The 24560-nt window shown below is 41.3% G+C and overlaps 1 protein-coding gene across 1 annotated transcript in view; it reads right to left on the bottom strand.

Moving 5' to 3' along the window:
- ANOS1 (anosmin 1) overlaps positions 1–24560 on the bottom strand; it is a 280125-nt gene that overhangs the window by 1721 nt on the left and 253844 nt on the right. Inside the window, exons 12-15 of the mRNA XM_063955496.1 lie at positions 22924–23012; positions 16728–16899; positions 5761–5981; positions 5431–5572 (exon numbers count right to left, since the gene is read on the bottom strand). Of these exons, the coding sequence (XP_063811566.1) occupies positions 5431–5572; positions 5761–5981; positions 16728–16899; positions 22924–23012 (624 nt within the window). The remainder of the gene's footprint in view (positions 1–5430; positions 5573–5760; positions 5982–16727; positions 16900–22923; positions 23013–24560) is intronic.

Raw genomic sequence — 24560 nt, 5'->3', positions numbered from 1 at the left:
CCCTCCAGTAGAACCTGGATGGGGAGGTCACAGGGGATTTAGCATTTTGCATAGGGAGGCAGTAACACCATGCTTCCATTTATACAGGGCCGTATTATCCCATTGCCGGGCCCCTAGGCTTTTGAGTATTTCAGGCCCTGAAAATAAAGGGCTTGAAGATAGTCTCAGTGCGCAATCGTTCTTCCTTTTTATTTTCTCTTTAGAAATAGTGCCAGTGAACTATTGGTCCGCTAACGCCCCGACCCCCCCCCCCCTCCCTTCATTGTCTTGAAACGAATCTCCTCAGCTGACTACGAATGTGCCTTACTATGGCGCAGAGTGCAAAGTGCTATTAACTACCTGAACCAATAAGGACTTAGGGGGACATTTACTAATCAGTGATAAGAGTGGAGAAGTGAGCCAGTGGAGAAATTGCCCCATCAACCTATGAGCAGCTCTGTATCATTTTATAATATGCACATTATAGACGTTACTTCAGTGCTGATTGGTTGCCATGGGCAACTTCTCTACTGGCTCACTTCTCCGCTCTTATCACTGCTTAGTAAATGTCCCCCTTAGTGCCTCAGTAAAAAAAAAAAAAAAAAATTGACAGGCCCCTAGGCTTCAGCCTAGTCAGCCTAATGGCCCGTACACATGGTGAGATTCGGGCTATGCCCGATTCTCACTCTGCGACAGGAGCTAGGTCGGCATCGCAAGCACATAATCAGTGTGCTTGCGGTACTGACTATGTGCGATTTTGGCCAAGTGTCAATTTTGACTATCTATAGAGCTAGTCAAAATTGACTTGCTGTTATGAGCCACGGCTGTGGCTCATTCCTGTTTTGCATTTTCGTTATGTATTTTATGTTATACTTCTGTTTATGTTCCCCGTGGGTGTCATGGGGTGTTCGGAGCTCACCCTTAAGGAGAGGGTACTGTTATGAACCTCAGGTAGTGGTTCATTCCTGTTTTCCGTATTTTATGTTTATAGTTCTCTTGCAGGCCAGGATTTCCCTTTGCTCTGGTTTAGAAGATTATTGTTTGCTGTCGGTGGTGAGTCTGTGTAATTGCAGCCTGTTTCCATGTGGTTGGCCTCACCTGTCTGCTAATTGCATCTTGTCAGTTTGGAGTCATGCAACAGGGCAGCTGCACGACATAATTAATTAGGGCTCTCTGTTATATTCTGGCTCAGTGCAATACACAGACGCTGGTGATAGTTCTTGAGTTCTGAGCTAGTTCCTGCCAGTTTCTGAGCTTCTGTTTAGCAGCTTCTGTCTAGCAGCTTCTGTCTAGCAGCTTCCAGTGTCGGTTCCAGTGTCGGTTCCAGTGTCAGTTCCAGTGTCTGATCCCATGTCCTGCCGTGAAGCATTCCTGTCCTGAAGTCCTGTGGCTTTGTCTGTGCCTGATTGAGTATCTGGCTTCTTGGTGTCCACCGGTCTGTCGTTTGGGATTCTGCCTGTCTTCCGGTTCTGAGAGCCTGTGTCTGCTGCATTGGGGGTTCCAGTCCGTTTGCCAGTATTTATACCGGTTCCGTGAGTAGCGGCTTTACCGCGTCCGTTGGCCTAGGCCGCTGTATTCTTTTGTTATTTGAACTGGTGTTTTGCAGAGGGTTCTGCATATGCTATCACCGCCGGTACACAACAGTATGGTGTCGGCGTGTGGACAGCATTTCCTTTGTTGTTCTTTTCCTTTGGCGGCGTGCCGCACATATATTTAGTTTTAGGGCTGTTAGTAGCCGCTAGCCTTCTGTTTGCTTTAGTTAGAGGTCCCCTTGTTATTATCCTGTCTCGGTTCACGCCTTGTCTCACTCTAAGACCTGGGGGCAATGGAGTTGGGCAGACCTAATCCGACCTTCAAACGCAGCTGCCGTGGGCCCAAGAAACCATAGTCACGCAGGCGTGAACTGACCACACGGGCAGTGGCGTCACAACGTGGGTGCGGGGTGTGCGGCCCGCACCCGGGTGTTCCAAAGTGCCGGCTCCTGCTCAGTGGCAGGAGCTGGATGCTGCAACCTGGCTCCTGTCACAGTGCAGAAGCCAGCACTGCAGATTCAGCAGTCTCCGGGTGAAGCCCGCATCCCCCGGACCCACAATGTGCCGAAAACGGGGTCAGGACGCGAAGCCACGCCCCCTTCCGCGAAGCCATGCCCCCTTTTCACCCGCTACCGCACCGGGTGTTTTAAAAGTAAGTGACGCCTCTGCACACGGGTGAAACAATGGAGGTAGGCTGCTAGTGGCTATTTCCATACCACACCTTATTTCAGCGTCACGTTCTGGTGCCCTGGACTCACTACGCAACATCTCTCTTGTTCTGAGCACCAGGAACATAACACTTGCCTGCACAGTTTATCTATTCTTGCAATGCCGACCGCGCGGGACCGCGCATCAGCATCGAATTGGGATCGCAAGGTGAATTTCACCTTGCGATCTGCACTAACTTTTCTTACGATTTTGACTATATAGTCAAAATCGTAAGAAAAATCTCACCGTGTGTACACACCATAATAGATAATACAGCCTTGCATTTATAGCACATTACAGAATCATGGCTGCGTGGATGGGATGCAGTAGTTTTGTCAACACTGTCAGGAGAGCTCCTAAAATTTGGAGTCTTCAGGACCAGAGGCGTATCTAGGGTAGGGCGAGTGGGGCACGTGCCCTGGGCGCCTTGGTAGGCCCAGGAGAGGGGGGCGCCGCCGGCGTCCAGGGCATCATGTTCCACTCGCCCCCGTCAACCCTAAATGTGAGGGGAGGAGAGCGCAGCGTCTTTTTGTATGTTTTTTGGGGGGGCGCCATTTTCCATCTTGCCCTGGGCTCCGAAAACCATAGTTACGCCTCTGTTCAGGACATTCCTGAAAAGTAGTCAAGTATGGTTAATTTATTCACATCTGAGATGAGTTTTCAGCCCTTTTGAAAATTTCACTCATACAACAAACTGCAATACATTTCACCACAATGACAATACAAATATAAGTGTAAACAACATAATACACATCTTTTAAACAAATGCACCTAGTGTACTTTCAAACACATACACTTGGTAAACCATGCATAAGACAACAATAATAATATCTTTAACCTGTTATGTTGACATTCAGTACATGAATCACAGTAAAAGAAAACAAAAGCAAAAAAAAAAAAACCAGACAAAAACCAAAGAATGATTAAAGGTGGTTTCTAGAATCAATCATTTTTGCTTGGTTGCACAGTACTCTCTTTACCCAGCAAAGAATGTAAACTGAGGGAAGAATTTAACAACAAACTAAGTTTTTAGTCTTAATTGTCAATTACACTTCAGTCTCAATGCAGCTGTGCATGATAATTGCACAAGCACTGCTAACAAATTGTTTTGTATTCTGTTCCTGTTTTTGTATTTTAACATCCCAAAAGGTCAAAAGCAGGAAATGTTTCTGGAATTTTTAAAGAATATTAGATTAAAAATGCTTCCTTATAGAGTACTTCAATAGGTAAACACTTACAATACAATATATGAAATACGTATACTTGCCATTGTTGCTAGAAAGACTACTTATGACATACAGTATGTATGTATTAATAAACCAATGTTATCAATGTTCAGGCTGCCATCAACAAAGGGTCAGCGATAAATCAGTCATCTCACTTTCGGCAGATTGTAGAATTACTAAAAAGTGTGGTAAAACCTTTGAAAACTTCCATTTTTTAGAGGTTTACCACAATACATATGTCTCAAAAAATGTCCACAGCAGATATAGTAAAGCGTGGCCATAATTCATCAAGCTGTGCAAAATGTAACTTCCCTGAGCTTAAGCCTGATAAGGGCTTTTTATCGCACAAAGGTTCCTTCTCTGTCCAAGCCATCCCCCCACTCAAACACAACATGGCTTGCGCATGCACTGCCCAGGGGTCACATGCACAGTAGAACTCCCAGGCCATGATCCTAGAAGTTAGTACTTTGCTGGGACAGCTCTACATCAGAATAGCTGGTCAGGAAGGTAAGTGATCAAGCATGGTTAAAAAATGCTTGTCTGGTATGATACAAATGAGGATAGAATATATTGCAATTCAATTGTGATACATGATATCCCCCCCCCCCATAATACAGTAATAAACATATGTAATTATAGGTTAAAGTCAACGCCATTCCTTTCATAAGGAAGGTGAAAACACAGTGGGCTAGCGGGGGGGAGGGGGGGCGCAATTACGGGGGGAGTGAAGTTTCACCAGCGATGAACGAGCGCGGGGCCACGCATCATTCATCGCTGGTGCCTCCATACTGAAAGATATGAACGGTATCTCGTTCATTAATGAACAAGATCGTTCATATCTTTCACTCATGTCGCCCACTGTGTAGGGCCTTTTAGAGTTGGGTGGGTTATTTTGTTTCTGTGCAGTGTAAATACTGGCTGCTCTATTTTTACGCTGCAATTTAGATTTCAGTTTGAACACACCCCACCCATATCTAACTCTCTCTGCACATGTTAAATCTGCCCACCTGCAGTGCACATGGTTTTGCCCATTATAGAAAAAGTTTGCTGTTGCGAGCAGGTCTGAATTAGGCCCAGTGTCTGCTAGCACATGCAAAGGGTGGCATAGACAAATTTCCTACATTATGGCTCCCATATTTCCTCTTGCACCCTCTGTGAGTGCTTGTCACTGGCCACTCTGCAATAACTGACTGCAAAAGGAGCAAGGGTGACACGTCTCGTTGGCTCCTTCAAGCAATCACTGCAGTGACTAATAGTGTGAGAAGAGTAGGGACAGGAGACGGAGAGGAAGAAGTATTCCTCTCCTCCTAAACCACTCACTGAGGCGGTTACTATGCTACAGCAGTCAGACACTGATGACCTCAGTAAAAGTGTGCCTTGAGCAGTACATAAAGATGGCATTCCCCTGACTAGCAGCACCTGTAATGTAAACATACACCATTGATCCTATCAGTTTTGTGAACTGGCAATATAAACAATTTATATAAATACATACATACATACATACATACATACATACATAAATACATACATACTGTATGTAGTGTCAGTATTGATTAAAGCATGAAACTTCTACTGTTTGAAAATTATTGCTTAACAAGAAATTCTTAATTTTAACAGTCAATGGTTAATCAAATTTCCATTTTCCATTTATAGAAATAAGTAAAATTTACTGACATTTCATATATTGCATGACCAGATAATTCATGCTGCATTATCAGGTCCCTGAGTGCTGGGTATAACCCAGCAACACAATGGTGACCCATGTGTGGTTATGTTAACTGTTAACATGCTTTTATATACAGTATGCCATAGTTATATGCAAATGTGTAATGATTTGTTCTTACAGTAAGTTATGTTTACTTTTGTTTTGTCATGTCACAAGTCATGGAAATATAGAAATCCAGAAAAACAAGGTTTCTAGGAAAAAAAACCTTCACACAGAGATGAAAATGTATTATAATAAAAAATATCAGTTCACTTACGATGAGGTAACGGTGGGAGTACATCTGGTGTCCGAAAGGACTTTATAGTTGCTGGCCCTTCACCCCCTGTTGTTAGTACTTGGACTTCCAGTCGATAGAGCATTGAAGGTCTTAGATTATGGACAGTGAGAACATAATGGTCCTGTGTATGGTAAATAGTTTATATTAGATTTATGAAAAAGTGCTTAAAATCAATATACAAGTACTGTATATATTTTCAACAATATACATTAACAAGTTGCACAGTTTATGTTAGAAAGGTAAAACAAATTAAAATATCATCTATATAATGGCAAAATGATAAATAAAAATAAATGTGCTGCAGCTTACCGCTGGCAAAATCTGAGACTGGGAAATGATACTGTTTGGCAAGCTGTTCTGACGACTTTCTGTTGTGACTTCTGCCCAAGTGACTTGGAAACCCGTCATAGGCTGGTGAAGATTTACTTTGGAAAGCTTCCATGAAAAATGTCCCGTGATGTTACCCTCATGTACACTAAATGAAGCGGATAGGTTTTCTGGTTTTGCCAACACTTTAGAAACAGCCTGACCTTTAGAGAAGAACAGGTGAATTGTTTGGTGTAAGGTAAGAACAGAACACATTTATGCTTTAAATTACCAAAAACCAACACTTTACAGAATTTCATACTGTAACTATCAATAAAATCACCAGTATACACATTACCATGGGGATATCTAAAACTCATAGGCAACTCTGGACATGTCTATGTACTTGGAAGCATGTTTCGTACCATTGGACTCTCGCTTCAGCATTAGCTAGAAGCATCATGGCCGATACTTCTTGGAGGTGTGGTCATACATGGTTTAGTCACATTCTTATGACTACCTCCTACATTTGACGTTGGCACATGTAGCTCAGGTGGGTGGTCTTCTGTTTGCCGGCGGTCGGGCTCCCGGCGCTCAGTATACCGGCGCCGGGAGCCCGACCGCCGGCTTACCGACACTTATTTTCCCTCGTGGGGGTCCACGACCCCCATAGAGGGAGAATAAAATAGTGTGGCGCGCGTAGCGCGCCACCGTGCCCGTAGCGTGGCGAGCGCAGCGAGCCCGCAAGGGGCTCATTTGCGCTCGCCAAGCTGTCGGTAAGCCGGCGGTTGGCCTCCCGGCGCCGGGATGCTGGTCGCCGGGAGCCCGACCGCCGGCCACCCGTAGTGAACCCAGCTCAGGTATATAAGTTATATAAGGCATGCGATAGGCTGTAGGTAAACGTATTACTCGTTGCTGTTATGGGCAAAAGGGGCAATTTATCTGAGTTGCAAAAAGGAATAATTATCGGCTTTCGAGCAAGGGTGCCAGTATTTCTGAAACAGCGCAGTTTGTGAACTGTTCGCGTGCTGCTGTGGTGAAGGTGTATAGTGACTGGACAAATGGCATCATTGCGAATAACAGACGTGGAAACTGCAGAGTACCACATGCCATTGATGTGAGAGGTGAATGAAGGTGCTCGAGGGCCGACTGACATGCCACAGTGGAGCAGCTGACCATTAAAATGAACATGGGGGCCACCAGACATATGTCTAAAATTACAGTTCAGTGAACCCTACTGTGTATGGCGCTCTGAAACAGTTACTCCTGCTATGAGATGGTAGTCATGATAATGTGATTCGACCGTGTACCTCTCTGGCTGGTCCAGGCACCCATAGAGTCATGGACCCATGTGATTTGTACCCATGTCCTCAATTTTCATTGCCTCACTTTGAGCCTGTCTCTCCCGTGCTAAAATTACTAATGTCTTTATTACCTCAGAATAATTATATTGTTTGTAGTAATTGGAGCATATTTACCAATTATTAATATCCACCCATTAAATATAATTGTTTACCACCGCAGCAATATAAAATAATAAGAATATGATATATACCCAGTTTCTATTGCCAGGACGCAGGCTATGATAAGAGCCCATCCTGGTGAAGAGTTAGAATAATAATGCTTATGATATCACTTTACATCTGGGGGTTGGGTATGGGTGACCGGCATTTGGGTTCCTGTAGGCCCCCATACCGATGCAGGGATCCTGGGGTTTAGAATGCCGGCAGGGGGGAAACACTACAAAGCCCCTTGCGGACTCACTGCTCTCGCCACGCTGCGGGCTCGGTTCTATTCCCACTCTATGGGTGTCATGGACACCCACAAGTGGGATTAGTCCTTGTTAGTCGGCATGCCGACTGTTGGGATTTTGAGGGGTGCAGACGTCAGTATTGTGACCGCTGGTCTCCTGACCACCAGCTTGTAAGGTCCACTATTTAAAACTAAACATTTGTAAGTAGATGCATGGGACATGATCGTATAGTGATTGGAAGTATGCCATTGCATTCTAGTCAAAGTGTATATTTCTTACACATACAGTAGTAAGCTTGTGTCTAACCTCTCTGACAGACCCAGTTTTATATTTTATTATTTTTGTTCCCATTTGTAAAATGCTGTAGGGTATGCTGGGGCTATATTAAAAATAAAATAATAATAAATGCCCAAAATATATTTTCATCTCAGAAATAATAGACCTGGGCAGTCTGTCCAAATAACAAGGTTTATATACAGGTTACAGTTATTAGTAGTTATTAGTTATTAAAGGTTATTAGTAGTAGTAGTTTAGAGTCAAAGAAATGAAACTGTTTTAGTATTTAAATAACCATATGCTACAGGTTGTTATAGTACACTTATTTTTTTGGTTTCATATTTTTATTCTTATTTTTTAATTTGAGAATATAAAGATCTCACCTTCTATGCAAAGGAACTAGAAGTGTAGTTTATACTACACAATGCAATGTTTCATTGAGGTAAATTTGAAGTATAAAGAGAAGGATGAAGGAGAAAATATTTGTGTACTGTCCATACAAGGGGCTGATTTTGATTCAGACGGATCGCTGTGCACAGGTATAAGAAGCAAGTTATTGCATACAGCGCATGCTGTGATTTCCTCCATATGTCCACCCTAACCTAAGCTGCATGGAACTCGGACAGATCTGTCTTTCTGTGATATTGGGTGATTCGGGATGGCAACTGGGCAGTAACAATGAGAATGCATGGAACCTCCCTGTCTTGTGAGAGGGTTATAGCCTTGTATCAAAAGCTCTATGTGATTCTGAGTTGTGTGTATGGCAAAGGGAAGCCTGGTTCTGATGGATCTATTGCACCCAGCCTTGGCCTAGTGCCAATAGTAATAATGATGGTTGTGGTGGCTGGCGTAAGATCAGTGGCCCGCCAGGTTTCCACTTGCAGATGCACAAACCCTCTCATTACTCCCATGGATTCACAGAGTATAAGGTATCAGGATTCTGTGACTACCGGCAACTACAGCCACTTTGCCTGCTACTCAGACTCATCCCTACAGTGTATGAACAAATGTAAAGTACATCATCTTTCTCACTCTCTGATATTGATGAGGAATGTCCTGATATGGCCACTATAGTGACATGTATTATTCAGTCATTGTTTCCTATGGAACAGGTAGCAATGCTCACCTCAAGTACAAAGTCGATACAAGATTTAGATTACATTTCGCACTCTGGATAAGTGTGAAGATAACTATGTTATTTAAATCTGAAATAATGTCACGGTTCTTCCTGCTTTTGGATCTAGGGCCTAATTCAGACCTGATCACAGCAGCAACATTTTTCTCTAATTGGCAAAACCAGGGCCCTCATTCCGAGTTGTTCGCTCGCAAGCTGCTTTTAGCAGCTTTGCACACGCTAAGCCGCCGCCTACTGGGAGTGAATCTTAGCATAGTAGATTTGCGAACGAAAGATTAGCAGATTTGCGAATAGACAGTTCTTAGCAGTTTCTGAGTAGCTCCAGACTTTTACTCTGCCACTGCGATCAGTTCAGTCAGTTTCGCTCCTGGTTTGACGTCACAAACACACCCAGCGTTCACCCAGACACTCCCCCGTTTCTTCAGCCACTCCCGCGTTTTTCCCAGAAACGGCAGTGTTTTTTCGCACACACCCATAAAACGGCTAGTTTCCGCCCAGAAACACCCACTTCCTGTCAATCACACTACGATCACCAGAACACAGAAAAAACCTCGTAATGCCGTGAGTAAAATACCTAACTTAATAGCAAATTTACTTGGCGCAGTCGCACTGCGGACATTGCGCATGCGCATTAGCGACTAATCGCTCCGTTGCGAAAAAAATATAACGAGCGATCAACTCGGAATGACCACCCATATGCAATGCAGGTGGGGCAGATGTAACATGTGCAGAGCGAGTTAGATTTGGGTGGGGTGTGTTCAAACTGAAATCTAAATTGCAGTGTAAAAATAAAGTAGCCAGTATTTACCCTGCACAGAAACAAAATAACCCACCAAAATCTAACTCTCTCTGCACATGTTAGATCTCCCCCTCCTACACTGCACATGGAATTGCCCATTAGAGAAAGATTTAGCTGCTGCGATCAGGTCTGAATTAGGCCCCTAGTACGGTTATTAGAATAAACCCATGAGTACCACCAGAAATAAAATAACTGGTATTATAATTTTGATGATTAGTAGAGTCAGAGGTTATCTTACATAACTGTACTCTCTACTTAAAACTATTAGAGGTCAATGATGGGTTCACACCATTCATGTATTATAGATACAATTATTATTTCATCATTTCACTGCAGTCAGCAAATGTTGCTGTTTTATGTCTTTAGTAAATATGCAAACTTAGTGGTAAAATACGTTCACTGGCAGAAAAGATAAGGACATATAGCGACATACTACACAATATCTAAGAGAAACAAAGATTGTAATAATTAGCATTGTAAGCCACTGAAAACATCTGCAAATTAATGAATTGGTCCTGAGAACCTGAAAACATAACAAAAGATTAGCTTGTTTCAAGAGCAAAATATTAATGTACTGTAGTTCAGAGTGGTTTTGCTGACCTAGTTCACATGCAGTCTAAATTAATTCAGTATGCTAATTCTAAGAGAGAATGGAGGCACTTAATAAATAATGTATAGACTGAGTTTGTTTTAGCGTTGTATGAATATATACATTTCTACAGATGGCGTTTTATAGTCTATACTGAAGGTAAAACAGGTGCACTATACTTCTAGAGAAAAAATATATGTTTTTGAGAGTTTCTAAATTTGTGCGGGCATAAAATGTAGCATTAAAGCACAACTATACAGGCTGCAACAATTTCAACAGACAAATGCTATCTATGCTAACCTGACAAGCATTATTTAGTTTTATGCCAAGGCTATGATACCCTAAGGGGTATATTTACTAAAGTGCAGGTCTATATAAGTGGAGAAGTTGCCATAGCAACCAATCAGATTCTACTTATTTATCAAGCACCTTCTAGAAGATAATAGCCACAGTAGACTCTAATTGGTTGCTATGGGCAACATCTCCAGTTCAATAAACCCACACTTTAGTAAATATACCCCTAGGTGGAGTCAAATGCAAAGTATCCTTATGCTATGCTAACCATAATTAGAATTGCACAACAGTTCTCACTCCTCTACAGGGGCTGGCTGGGCAGAGGGGCAGGGTGCCATCTGCCCCCCAGGTCAGTGCAATTTAAGTGCTCCAGGGCCACCTGACTGCAGATTCCCTGTGAAAAGCTGGGTCACTTGCTTGAGTCTGCCCCCCAGGCTGAAAGTTGCTAATCAGCCAGCCCCTGCTCCTCTACTCATAAAATTACACAGTAAAATGATGTTATTGTCCCCGTGAGGCAATTTAATTACTTTTATGCTTGGTTTCATCCTTACATTTATATAATACTTGATTTGTATATGGCAATATCATTTTTTTTACCAAATATAATTCAGAGAACATATGTATGACTATGAGTTTACCATTTTCATCCTTATGTTTGCCAAATGTACTCATACCTACTTTTTTGGTGGCTGATTTACTAAATGTTTCATAAGTTATGCACACATGTACATTTACATTTGTGGATCTTTTTTCAAAAACCCATTACATTTACATTCAGAAATCCAGAAAGGAATAAAGAACAATGGGGGTCATTCAGATTTGATCACTGCTGTGAGTTTTCGCACAGAGGGCGATCAAGTACTAAATGTGCATGCATATGCACCGCAATGCACACACGCGTCGGACAACTAGAAAGGGCATCGCTGGTCAGCATCAGGATGGTGCGAAAAATCCGATCGCATGGGCGTTCGCAAGGTGATTGACAGGAGGAAGCCGTTTGTGGGTAGTTACTGACCGTTTACTAGCAGTGTTCGAAAAAACGCAGGTGTGCCCAAGCATTTTCAGGGAGGGTGTCTGACGTCAGCTCCGGCCCCCATCAGCCTGATGTGATCGCACTGAAGGAGTAAGTTCTTGGCTGCGCAGAGACTGCACACACTGAATTTTAGCAGCTCGGCGTACACATAGCATCACACACTTGCACGGCAAATATACACTCCCCCTGTAGGCGGCAACTATTTGAACGCAGGACAGCAAAATCGCAGCCCAGCGATCAGATCTGAATGACCCCCTATGTGTGATCATTTCCTGCTGCTTAGTGATTAAGTCAAACTCAAAGACATGAAACCAAGTGCCTTCAGCTACAGTCAGTCAAATGTAATGACATTGCATATCCAGCCGCTTTCTGTGATCGCAAGTCCCATGCAATCATCCACAGCTATCCTAAGCCAGATACATCTATGTAACTGCATAGCTGCCAGCCTCTGCTTGTGAGAGTCTAAATCCTTGATGCAGAAAATTCTACTGAAATTAGATGGATCTCTGCATATGCATGGCTCATAAAAGAATGCAACTCTATGTCCACGCCCTCAGCATATACAAATGTATTCTACAGTATGTGTGAATGCTGTTCCTTGCAAAATAGCTTATAATGGCCCCTTTGCTGATTAGGAGAAGTCCAGTGAGAGTCAAGTAGCTCGTGGACATAAGCCAGCGCTGAGAGCCAAGAGAGGAGTAGCGCTGATTCCTGCGGGGAAGGACCCTTCTGTGCCCACCAAGCTCAGTAGAGTGAGTAAGGTCCTTTTTTCCTGTTTCACACTAGACCACCAGGTGTGGAGAACTAGGTACATGAGCCATACTTGGGCGTTAAGCCTAGGACACCAAATTGGTCAGAGCCAGCGCTGACCAGACCCAATGTGAATAGCACTTTAGGGCAGACAAGATGGGCCAAGTGGTTCTTATCTGTAGTCAAATTCTAAGTTTCTAAGCGCTGTTCAACTAATGAAGTGTGGAATTCCACTGAGAGTATGGGGAAAGACAAGGAAAAACCTTAAATGTATATCTTATATATGATTATCTCACATCTCCTCCCTACATCTGCAGTCTTATTTCCTTACACACTCGCTACCGGGGGGGGTCAACATTAACTATGTGGATATTCATAATGTTGATGCCGACAGTTAAGGTGTCGCTATTATTAAAATGCCAACAGACAACATTCCCAGAATGTCGACTTTAGGGTTAAGTTAAGACGGGAAGGTTAGGGGTTGGGCTGCAGGGGAAGATAGGGTTAGGTTGCATGGGTGGGAGCTTAGGGTGAGGCACTAGAGGGAAGGTTAGGGGTAGGGATTAGGGATAGGCATAGTGGAAAAATATTTTCCATAATGCCAGAGGATCCAAGGTCTGACCAGGAAGCAGGGCCGGACTGGTCATCTGGTACTTCTGGAAAATGTCAGAAGGGCCGATGACATGATAGCTTGTCTGGCCAACTGCACTCAGAGAGACAGGGGCTAGACGAGCAGCTCTGCCTCCCAGCACTCTGCTCGCCCAACCCTGCATACAGAGAGATGGGGCATGCTACAAGGCCAGCCTCCTTTGACTCACACCATTTAGATGTGACCTTGTCGAGCGCACATACTGCAGTTCCTGGGCTGAGTTACACCACCTGTCCGTCCCTGTCCAGAGTGATGGTCACATGACTGCTGGCACATTAAAACTGTCCACATATTGTACCCAACCCCCTCCTGCTGTCTTTACTCTGCAAACAATTGTCACTTCTTCTCCTCCCTTATGAACGCTTCCCACTCTTAGATTCTGGATTTTTCCGGGGCTATTCCCATCCTTTGAAATGCCTACCTACACTGTGTCAGACTTTTACCCAGCCTCCAAGACTTCAAACATGCTCTTAAGTCTTGCCCTCTTCTACTATATTTTCTCCCTATTGTGTACACTCATATCTCCTTTAGATTGTAAGAACAGGGCCTTCTCCTCTTTGTCCTCCCTGCATATCTATGCTAACTGGACACTTTAACTATGTATTTACTGTATGTGAAACTGCTAATTTGTTTGTACAAGTCTGAACATATTTGTCAGTTGCATTCCCCCTGTTCTATCCCGTTTTTAACACTAAACAAGCCTTGAGACATATGCCCCTAAACCTGTTACATTTATCAAAGAATATATACTTTTCTATGATTCTTTAACTCAGTTAATGAAACTCAAAGAGTTACCCCAAATAAAACATTAATTGGTTAGTATATAGAACTTACAAAAAAAGTGATTTTATTTATTTAAAAAAAAATGTAAGGGTGTATATATCAGGCCTTCCCTAATATCAGTATTGACAGATTCTGTGCCACATATCAGCTGAATCTATTAGTTCTGACAGGCCCCTGAGACAGATCTCTCTTCTAGCTCCATGGTTTTACCTTTACTAGACCGCTAAAAGAGATTTCAGTCACAAATATTTGCTCACTATGTAATATATATATCATGCCCACTTTCAGCACTGTGGGCCAGATGTTATGACACCCGATATTGCCGGAGGTGCGAGTTACCGGAGGATCTCGGAAGTTTTTTAAAGGGACAATCATTTACAAGGCAAAGTTTTGCCTTGTAAGTGATTGCCCCTTTAAAAAAACATCCGAGATCGTCCGGCATCTCTCACCTCCAGCAATCTCGGACATCATTACATCCAGCCCTGTGTATCTTATCCAATAGACAGGAACCATTACCTTTTGAAGCCTACAACCCAAGGCTGCAATAATATATTTCACTCAGCTGAAATGTAGTTACATTTTCCTATGGTATATTACTATACATCTAAGCTCAGGAAGTAAAAAGTGTATAGGAAAATTGTAGAGAATATATTTTTTCCAATAGAAACTGTTTCATATGAGTAAAAGCCAGGAAGTAATTTTCCATACTGTGCAATCATGACACAATGCCATTGCCCTTCCTATATCTATGTACAAAGAGCCATGCTTAAGCAATAGCTCACATTATAATAACCATTTTAATCCATACAAAAACTGTAAAATAGGATCGAGCTATTTGAAGTCAGTGATCTGTCAGAATTATTTGCTCTCTGTTCTTGTTGTTTTTGTAAGACAATCAAAATTTTGAATGTTCCTCAAATACATTTTGAAAATGCGTTAACTCCTCCTGAAACACTGTTGACAAAGAGCAGATATGCCAACAATGAGAGCCTTTACCAATATCTGGCAGGACTTCACAAACATTTCACTGAGTTACAGTAAACTTCAATGCTAAATCTCTGTAAAAGCAACAGGGCCTTGAAAAACTGCTAACTGAACTTCAACACCTCGCCAAACACAAAGAAAGTCTCTATTTGTTCTCAGTCTTTAAGTTTTTAAACATCAGTTGGAAATGTTTTGTAATAAAAGTAACTTGATTGACCCAAAAGGCTCTACCTTTAAGAATTTAAATTCCATCATGATATAAGGGAATCCATTCCAAGAACATCAAAGTTACATTAGTTTATTTTGTAATACAAAAACGCACTTTGGGTAAAGCCAGGTGCTTTTTTCTTTTCTTTCAAACTAAGGTTGAATATAAAATTTAAATTAGAATCAGGCAACACAAATATGTAATTTCTTTTTTTCAGCAGCCTCTCTCAGTATGTAGCCCTTTTCCAGATAATTGTGTTGATTGGTTAAGGCAGTTCTGTCCAGCTAGTGGGCAAGGTTTTTTTGTGGGTCGCAATACTCCCAGAACATCCTTTATTAAATTACTTCTGATTTATATGTGCCATTAAAAAGTGTGTGTGGCCAACCCAATGAGACAACCTGGTAGCACAAAAATAAAGTACATATGGCCACAACCTGGCATTCCATCTTAGTGACATAACCAAGGCTGATTCAGCATCATTGGGAATCTAACACAACCTGACCAACACAATTGCAATCTTTGAGCAAATTCAATGAAGAAAACATAATCACAGTATTATTTTTCTCCACAATTATTTAAGAGGTCCCTTATTTTTTACATAGAAAGCTGGAACACTGAAATCATAAAATCTTGATTATTTTTTTTGTCTTTTTGGAAAAAGACAATATAACCTCTTCAGTCCACTCATTGTCTTCACACAGTTGAGAAACTAGGTAATGGTAAACAGTATGCAAACTGTCACATGCATCAATGATGTGATTGGCTCCTAGTGAACTGCTGCTTTCTAAAATAAAATGGCTACCACCACTGAGTGTAGGTAACGGGTACATTTCAAATGGCTTAATATCATGTATCAACCACAATCCACAAAAACAAAAAAGGCAAAACAAATCTTGAACCATATTTAGGGCATGGTCTCCTCCTCCTGGGGAAACTGTACAAGTCTCACAAATCTCCAAGCTTCCCAGGTAAAGGAGATGGGAAATGGAGCAAGAGGCCTGATTCAGGGCAAAATGTCATGGGATATGGTTGTAATTATACTATTTGTTGGGCCATGCCCCCACCCAGCCACCTGGACACCACCCTCTCTTGGAGAGCGGATTGAAAATGTCAGCACATATGTCCTGAACTCAGGGACGCATCTAGAGAAAAGGATTCCCATGTGCAGCCTCCATATGGGCCCCCTCCTCTCTAGCCAGCAGTGATGTACACATTGGGCACTAGGTTCACTAGGGGATGAACCCCAGCACTGTCACAGAGTCTACTGCGCATGTCTCTGGAAAAATGGCGGTCCTGCCATTTTCCTGGTGATTTTCTAACTGCACATGCACGAAACACCGGGAAAATGCCTGCAGTGCCATTTTCCTGGTGATTTCTGCAGCGCTGCTGCTGCTGCCGAAGCGGGACTCCAGAGGGTAAGGATTGAAAAATATGGGTGCAGTGTGCCCATTATAAATACAACAGTGCCTGAACTGTCCTGGGGTAACTGGGATATAGCACATTGTATGGCTATTTAGGTATACTGAGATTTATTGAAAATAAGCAAGACTTGAGCTATAACATGGAAGGTGAGCAAAAATAACATTAGCAGGCCACACAGTTTACATTGATATGATTCTTAATTAAATAAGATTACATGTAAATCAAAAACAGCAGCTTGCCAACACACAGAATATAAACCTTTTTGCTCCACATGCATGGCCAGACTCGTTCTTACCTCCTTCAGTTGGACAGTTAATGTGTTTGTGGGTTTTGCCTTTCAGCGCTGAACAGGGAGGAGTTGTGAAGAAAATACTTTCAGCCTTTAAATGGCCTTTAGATCTGGCTGGATGTATTGTAACTTTATATTTGCACGAAAACATTAAAGCTGGTAGTATAATGTGATGATCCTAGGTAAGAAAGTTGGATATGTATCATAATTGGAAACAGATATGACAAACTTAGATACTACACATAATATACATTTATGTTGTACTGATAATACACATGCTATGAACTTTATAAAATTGACTAGATGTTACACATAAATAAATTATATATGGTGCAATATCATGTACAATGAGAATTATTTTGATAGAACAATTCAAATATATCACTTCAGTGGAAGTGCTTTTGTTAATGTTCCGGTAAGTTAAAGTCAGATATCCGTGTGATAGTTGGAACATACATTATATTGTTTCTTGCAATAAATACAACAATGTTTAATAGACCAGAAAAAAGTGTGCTCAGCTTTCCTTTCAAAAGCACTCCTGCCTATTTTACTATCGGCACAGACACTGTAGATGCATGGCATTCCATTTTACATTGTCATGATCTCTTAGCTTACCTACTATCCTGGCACGGCTGGGAATCCCCCCAAAATAGGGTAGCACTCTCGGCCACCCAGAAAAGTGGGCAAGTCTTCCGGGACTGGCATATACCCCCCTCCCTCCCCCTGTAGCCGTCCACATTCCTACACTACTGCCTGCACACCCTTGCTACCACCCATGTACCTCTGCACCCATCTGCTTATGGAGGAAAAGTGGGTGGGTTGATTTACAATGCCGGTATTCTGTAACGGGGGGTGGGGCTGTGATGTTGTGATTGCACCGTCATGCCCACAGACTGCTCCCTACGCTGACACCACACACGGTGTTGTGCCAACCTGGCTTCTCCCTCCATGTTAATTAGTTAAGTAGAATATTATAACATGAAAATGTATATCTGATTGTTCTCCCGACTGTACTGTATATCATAGATATACAATATGTTATTTGCCCTCCCAAGTTGCCTAACACGTTGAGCAAAAATGTCATTATCAATGTCGTTTATTGATTCACAATACAGTACATTTGCGCAAAATAACTGAAATATCAATGGCTATGTGCAAAAATACCTTAGCAAACTGAAATTATTCATATTCATAAAGAACCCCAATTGTGAGGATCACTGAAGATATAAATAAAAAATATGTAACTTGCATTTAACATTTTCATTTTAAATAAATTTATGAACTTGCTGCTGTTTCCTAGGATAAACTGTAATGTACTAGGGTGGACTATAAAGAAAGACTCTAGTATATAAATTAGAAAAAAATGTGACATTAGCAACCGTAACAGACTATAAATACAACTACTATTGGTTTCTTTCACAATGCTAAAACCAAGGTGTTTATTTACCAAGCGTCATATTCTAAAACCTGGTGCTTCCGAAAATGTTTATGCCCGAAATGTAAAAGGGCAATGAGTTTACTAGCAAAACACGGGTAGTAAAAGCATTTCCTTATAAATTTTGTGCATAATACAATTGGAAGCAACAGGTTTTAGAACCCGAACCTCTGTAAATAAACTCCTGAATCTTTCAAGTGACCGAAGTGATCCTTTTCCAACTACAGTATCTTTTGCTTACACAATTCCTAAAGCAATCCACCACACAATTATCTAGAAACAGATGGTAATTTCTATTTACATATGTTTTCATACACATCCTACAGTACAGGCTAAAATGCATTCATGTTTAGAAAAACTAACCATCTATATATATGGATGAAAACAAACTGTATGACAGACCAGAGACACAACAATTACTTTTAAACCCATAATTTCTCTTTCACTTCTTGTAAAATCCATTTGTTCCCGGATTGTCCATTATTTAAGTATAGAAATCAAAGATTTCTATGTAATACTCAGCTACTTCTCATATAGACATGAGCAGGATCACATGGGACTAACATCTGGTTAGCAAATCAGAATTTTACGTGTTAAATATATTTGTTGGCTATTTGATGCCATGCAAAGGGTAAAGTAAATAGTTACATACTGTAATTGAAAACTATTTCTAATATACACTCCAGTCACCTTACCAGACTTATTTTTAGACTTACGCCTTGCTGCAAATCATTTATCTACATAAAAAAAAGATATTTGCCAAGCACTGACGGCAAAACATTTCTGACAAGTTGATTGAACTTTTTTTGTTTGTAAAATGGTAGTATTTACTTTGTATTATTATATGATAGTACAGTATTGTACTCTGCACAGACCAGACTTGTTTGCACTGTGGGTGGCTACTAAAATGATCTGTAGAGGCTGGCTGTTTCAGCTGTATGTTATGAATCACCTGGGCTGCGCTGCATCAAAGCAACTTAGTTCTAACAGAAAGCAAAATTCCCATGACGTGATGATAGCTGGTGTGTAGTATTGTATGGAAGTAAATGTTTATCCGTGCAAAACAACTGGGTATTAGAGCCAGCATAAAAGGCCAGCTTAGGATACACTAGCAACGCCTCTACAACATACTGTATAAATAAGGGAGTGTTAATCACATCCCGTATTTTTATTCTCATGCAGGATAGTGTTTTCCTATTTCAGTACTGAATAATCAAAAACAGGATATATCAGTACGCTAACAAACAGCTGATTGCAAACTGATGAAATTATAGTTTTTTTTCTTAAAAAAAGTCAAAGTGAACGGTTTTTCATGCTGTCACTTCTAGGAGAATAATGCATCTAAAATACAAATTACTTTTATTCTAAGGGTTGTAGGACAGATCTACTAGAGGCTGTAGGGGAACAGAGTTTCTGGGAAAATTTTAAGAAGAGAGGGGTTCGGATGTACTGGTATCCGGTCTTTAGGTTGACAGCACTTAGGTCGACACTCATTAGGTCAACCACTATTGGTCGACATGCATTAGGTTGACATGGTCATTAGGTCAACATGGTCACTAGGTCAACATGGCAAAAGTCGACACATAAAAAGGTCAACATGAGTTTTTCTCATATTTTTCCCCATTTTTTAAACTTTTTCATACTTTACGTTCCACATGGACTACGATTGGGAATAGTAACCTGTGACGAGCGCAGTGGTAGTGGAGCGAGGCACCTTGCCCAAAGCATGGCGAGCGTAGTGAGCCATGCGTGTGGACACGGTGCACTAATTGGGGTCCCCAGTCACTTTACGAAGAAAACGACACCAAAAAAATATAAAAAACTCATGTAGTTTTCCACGTCGACCTAATGACTGTATCGACATATTTCAGGTGTCGACCTAGTCGCTGTCGACCAATAGTGGTCGACCTAATGATTGTCGACCTAGTTACTGTCGACCCTATGATCCACACCCAGATGTACTATGGGGATACATCCCGCCACTTATCAGGTACAGGTGCAGTATGTACCTAGAAATGTGATTAGAATCGCAAAAAGACAGCTCTGCTGATAAGAGCTAACCTTTGCAATCACAGGACTTCCAGGTTTAGGACACAGGAGTCCTTCTGCACATGAAGTGCACCACAGGTGGTGCAGGGAGGGATCCAATTGGATCCCTTTCAGATGGAAATGCGAAAATAAGCCCATAGGCTTCTATTGGGTAACACTATCTAAAGATCTGAAGATGGTGTTACTTGCCTGGTCCAAGCTTGGTACATATGGAAATGCGGCCAACACTGGGATTTTGACCGCATTTTTACCTTTAGTACATCCCATCTAGGGGGTGATGATGGTATCCGGTCCATAACTCAGCAGTCAATGGGTCGACACAATATGGTCGACATAGTCAAATGTCGACAGGTTCACATTGTCGACATGTCAATGGTTGACACAACATATGGTCGACACAAGTTTTTTGTTTATTTGCATTGTTTTCAACTTTTTTTTACTTTATGAAATGGGCTGTGATTGGAAATAGTAATCTGTAGGTACCTTACCCGAGCACGGTGAGCGAAGTGAGCCATGCAAGGAAACGTGGAACATGAATTGGGGTTTCATGTGCTGAACCTACAAATTGACACCCAAATAACACAAAAAAATTGTGTTGACCATTTCCATGTTTACATTTTTGCCTGTGTAGATATTTTACCCATCTCAACCATTTGGTGTCAACCTAGACACTGTCAATCTTTTTACTGTTGACCTACTGTATTATGCCGTACCCATAATAACTTGGTTGTTAAATCATGATTGGATGATAACTCAAAATATAAATAAATACTTTCCCCTAGTAATTTCATTTGGAATATTTTTGTCTTGTAAATATCATGTTTAAAAAATAAATTATATTAAAAAAAAAAGTTAAAAGCAAATATACATTGTATACAACTGTTTTTTCTGCAAAAGTTTTATAATTTTGCTTGTCATTAAACCATGCCTGGGCTGCTCACAACCATTGAATAGCACAAACCAAAGCAGCCCATTAGCACTTTCAGAATACAATCTAAAGGCCCATACACAGAGCCGACCATAGGCATAAGTAAACTAAGCAATTACCTAAGGCATTTCATATGCCTAGGGGCATCAGCAGCTTCTGCTGATTAAAATGATATGCGGCATGCCTATATTCTATGTGTAGCATTTCATATGCAGATACAGCCACAGTCTCACACAGTATATAGGCATGCTGCATATCATTTTAATCATTAGAAGCTGCTTGTGCATCCTAGCTACATAGCAATGCAAATAAGATGCATTTTCATTAAAAAAAAGGTGCCAGATGTTAGCATTGAGGCAATATTTATGAGGACACATCTGTATCCAAGCAGAGGCAGAGGTCACAGTGTTAGTGGCAGTGTGATTGCTGTGTGCATGTGAGTGGGTTGGTTGTGCAGCAGCGTTCGGAATGTGTGTAAGGAGCATTATGTGTGTCATGTAAAAATGCATTAATAATGTGCAACATATGTGTAAGGGGCACTATGCGTGTCATTATGTGTATAAGGGCATTAATAATTTGCGGCATACGTGTAAAAGGGTACTACTGCATGTGTGTCATTATGTGTATAGGGGCACTAATAATGTGCAGCAAATGTGTAGGGGGCACTATGTGTGTCATTATGTATATAAGGGCATTAACAATGTGCGGCTTATGTGTAAGGGACATTATGTATAAAATGGCATTAATAAAGGTTGTCATAATGTGTAAGGTGCATTGTGTTTATAAGGACATTAATAATGTGTCTCATATGTGTAAGGGGCATTACTGTGTGGAATTATGAGTATAAATGCATTACTAATGTGTGGCATTATGTGTATAAGGTGCTCTACTATGTGGCATTGCGTATAGAAAGGGCACTACTGTGTCGTCTAATGTGAATAAAGAGCAATAGGGTGTGATGTAATGTGAATAAGGGGCTCTACTGTAAGTAGTAACGTTTATAAGGTAAAGAGATACTACTGTGGGATGTAATATGAATTATGAACACTATTGCTTGATCAATTAATGAATAAAGTTGCAGTACTGTGTGTCGTAATTGGAATTGGGGTTACTATTGTGTGGCCATGCCCCTTGCCAGCAAAAACACACCCCTTTTTGGGCTGTGCGCCAAATGTACAAACTGTTCCTATTTAAAATATAGGGGGTACAAACACCAAAATAAGGACTGCTATGGGTGAAGGGTGATAGTGCTGGGAAAGAGGTGCAAGGTCAGAGGCGGAACCAGCGGTGGTGCTAGGGGGCAGCAGCCAAAATCTTGCCTAGGGCATCATATTGGTTAGGACCGGCTCTGCCCGTACACAATAGAAGACTTGAAAGATGTGAAAGATGAACAATGTGGAAGATGAGCGATTTCCCTTGAGTTACTGACAAACGTTATTGATTGTACACACTAAGCTTTTATTACAAATGATCCGAGTGACAAACAATCTAACTGGGATTGAGGGGATTGAGCTGCATGGACGACTGACAACCTGCTTTAAACGACCATGGGTGTTCATCGTTTGCTGTGTACACACTTGAACAATTTGAAAGATCTGAATGATTTGATTGTTCACAACCGTCGTTATCACTCAAATCTATGGAAAAAAATCTTCTAGTGTGTACAGGGCTTGGGAATTAACATTCTGGGGCTGCTGCAGAGCCAGAGCCACTCATCCCATTTCACATGACCTAATCGTCCTCTAACCCATATTCTTAGAGAACCGATGTGTCTGTTATATATAACTTACTTGTGTTATTGCTTTCTCTGGTCCTTTGGTTTCATTATTTGCACACGATTCAGCAAGCCACTGAACATGGTAGAGTTCCAAAGCATGATCTGAGTTAAATCAGAAAAAAAGCATAAATTAGTTAACTGTTATACAGTATTGATCAAACTGCTATACGATAGTACATATCAATTTTTGGCACGCATATAGCACTAATATGTGAAAACCATTGCCATCAATGTAATAATACTCTACTATGTACAGATTTTATTCATATTTCCAGGGCCATTATCAACCAGTACTTGTGTACTGGGCCAGGCTCAGGGTGTGGGGGGTCTAGGGGTGCCTGCTATAAGTAAGAAACAGTTTGCTGTCAGAATGATTGGCACACTGCAGCCCCCTGACAGTATCCAATGTTCTGCTGCTGTGCCTATCTACGTGTAGTGTGCAGCTGCACATCCAATGCCCTACTGCCACACTACATACTGCAGATCTGCTTAGCTGCAATGGTTCCATACTGACAATTACAAGTATCCCCATATACAGCAGTTAAAATAATCAGACTTCCTAAGCAGGAGCAAAGCACAGCGGAATATGTGTACGCTACAGTATATAAATAACTGGTAATAATAATAATAATAATAATAATAATAATAATAAAAAACTTGCTAAATTGACTTAATCACACACTTAATTAACTGTTATAAATAATTAGACAATAAAACCAGTCAATTAGAAAGGAAACCCTGAATAGCTTATACATTCTGTAATTATGTGAGTACAAAATATAATTAATTAGGGAATGAAAGATTAATTTAGAATGTCACAATAATTATAACTAGAGCAGCTGTGGTGATATATACACTGTGGTGATATATACTTTATCTAAAGCCATACCCTTTTTAGTTGGTGAAAAGTTATTTTTTTTTAAACATGATGACAAAAGCTCATATTCCTCCACCTACAGTACACTCTGTATACCTGTATTATCAGGTATCTACATACACCTATTTAAAGTCAAATCCATTGTTTGCTTGTTACAGTACTTCTGCCAGTTTCAATTTAACTGTCCACTTTGATAAATCACTATCCATAATATCTTGTCGAAACTAAAGAACATTAATTACTACGGTTACTAGAACAAAGACATATTTTTTGTTCTTCATACACGTAAATCTTGAAATCAATACTATGTGTCACTAATCATATATTATACCTGAGCATTGGCATATAATCATGGCATTTCTATATCATACCTAAGCATTGGCATATAATCAGGGTATTTCTATATTATACCTAGGCACTGGCATAAGGGTGGTCAATCCCGGAATCGGGATAGGTGGGATCTTGGGATTTAGGCCAAAAATCGCCTGGGATTCAATCCCTGGATTGGAAGCTCCAATCCTGGGGATTGAGGGATCAGGCGGTCCTTTGTGTTTTTGCTGCCGGGCAGCGCTGAGAATCCTCAGGATGCTCAACGCTGCCCGGCTCCCTCCTCCCGGCTCCCCCTGTGCAGCGTGATGTGAAGTCAGTGGTCACGCTGCGCAGTCAGCCAGCCACCACTAAACCCGAAGGAGAGCCGCCCGTCACCCGCCGCCGAGCCCGAAGAAAGATTCCCACAGCCCCGCCCCTGCAGTATGGTGAGTTATGTGTGCGAA

The sequence above is a fragment of the Pseudophryne corroboree genome, chromosome 2 (genome assembly GCF_028390025.1).
Source record: "Pseudophryne corroboree isolate aPseCor3 chromosome 2, aPseCor3.hap2, whole genome shotgun sequence".
In the NCBI taxonomy this organism is placed as follows: domain Eukaryota; kingdom Metazoa; phylum Chordata; class Amphibia; order Anura; family Myobatrachidae; genus Pseudophryne; species Pseudophryne corroboree.
The sequence above is the reverse complement of the archived record's forward strand: the minus strand, read 5'-3'. Positions and strand labels throughout refer to the sequence as shown.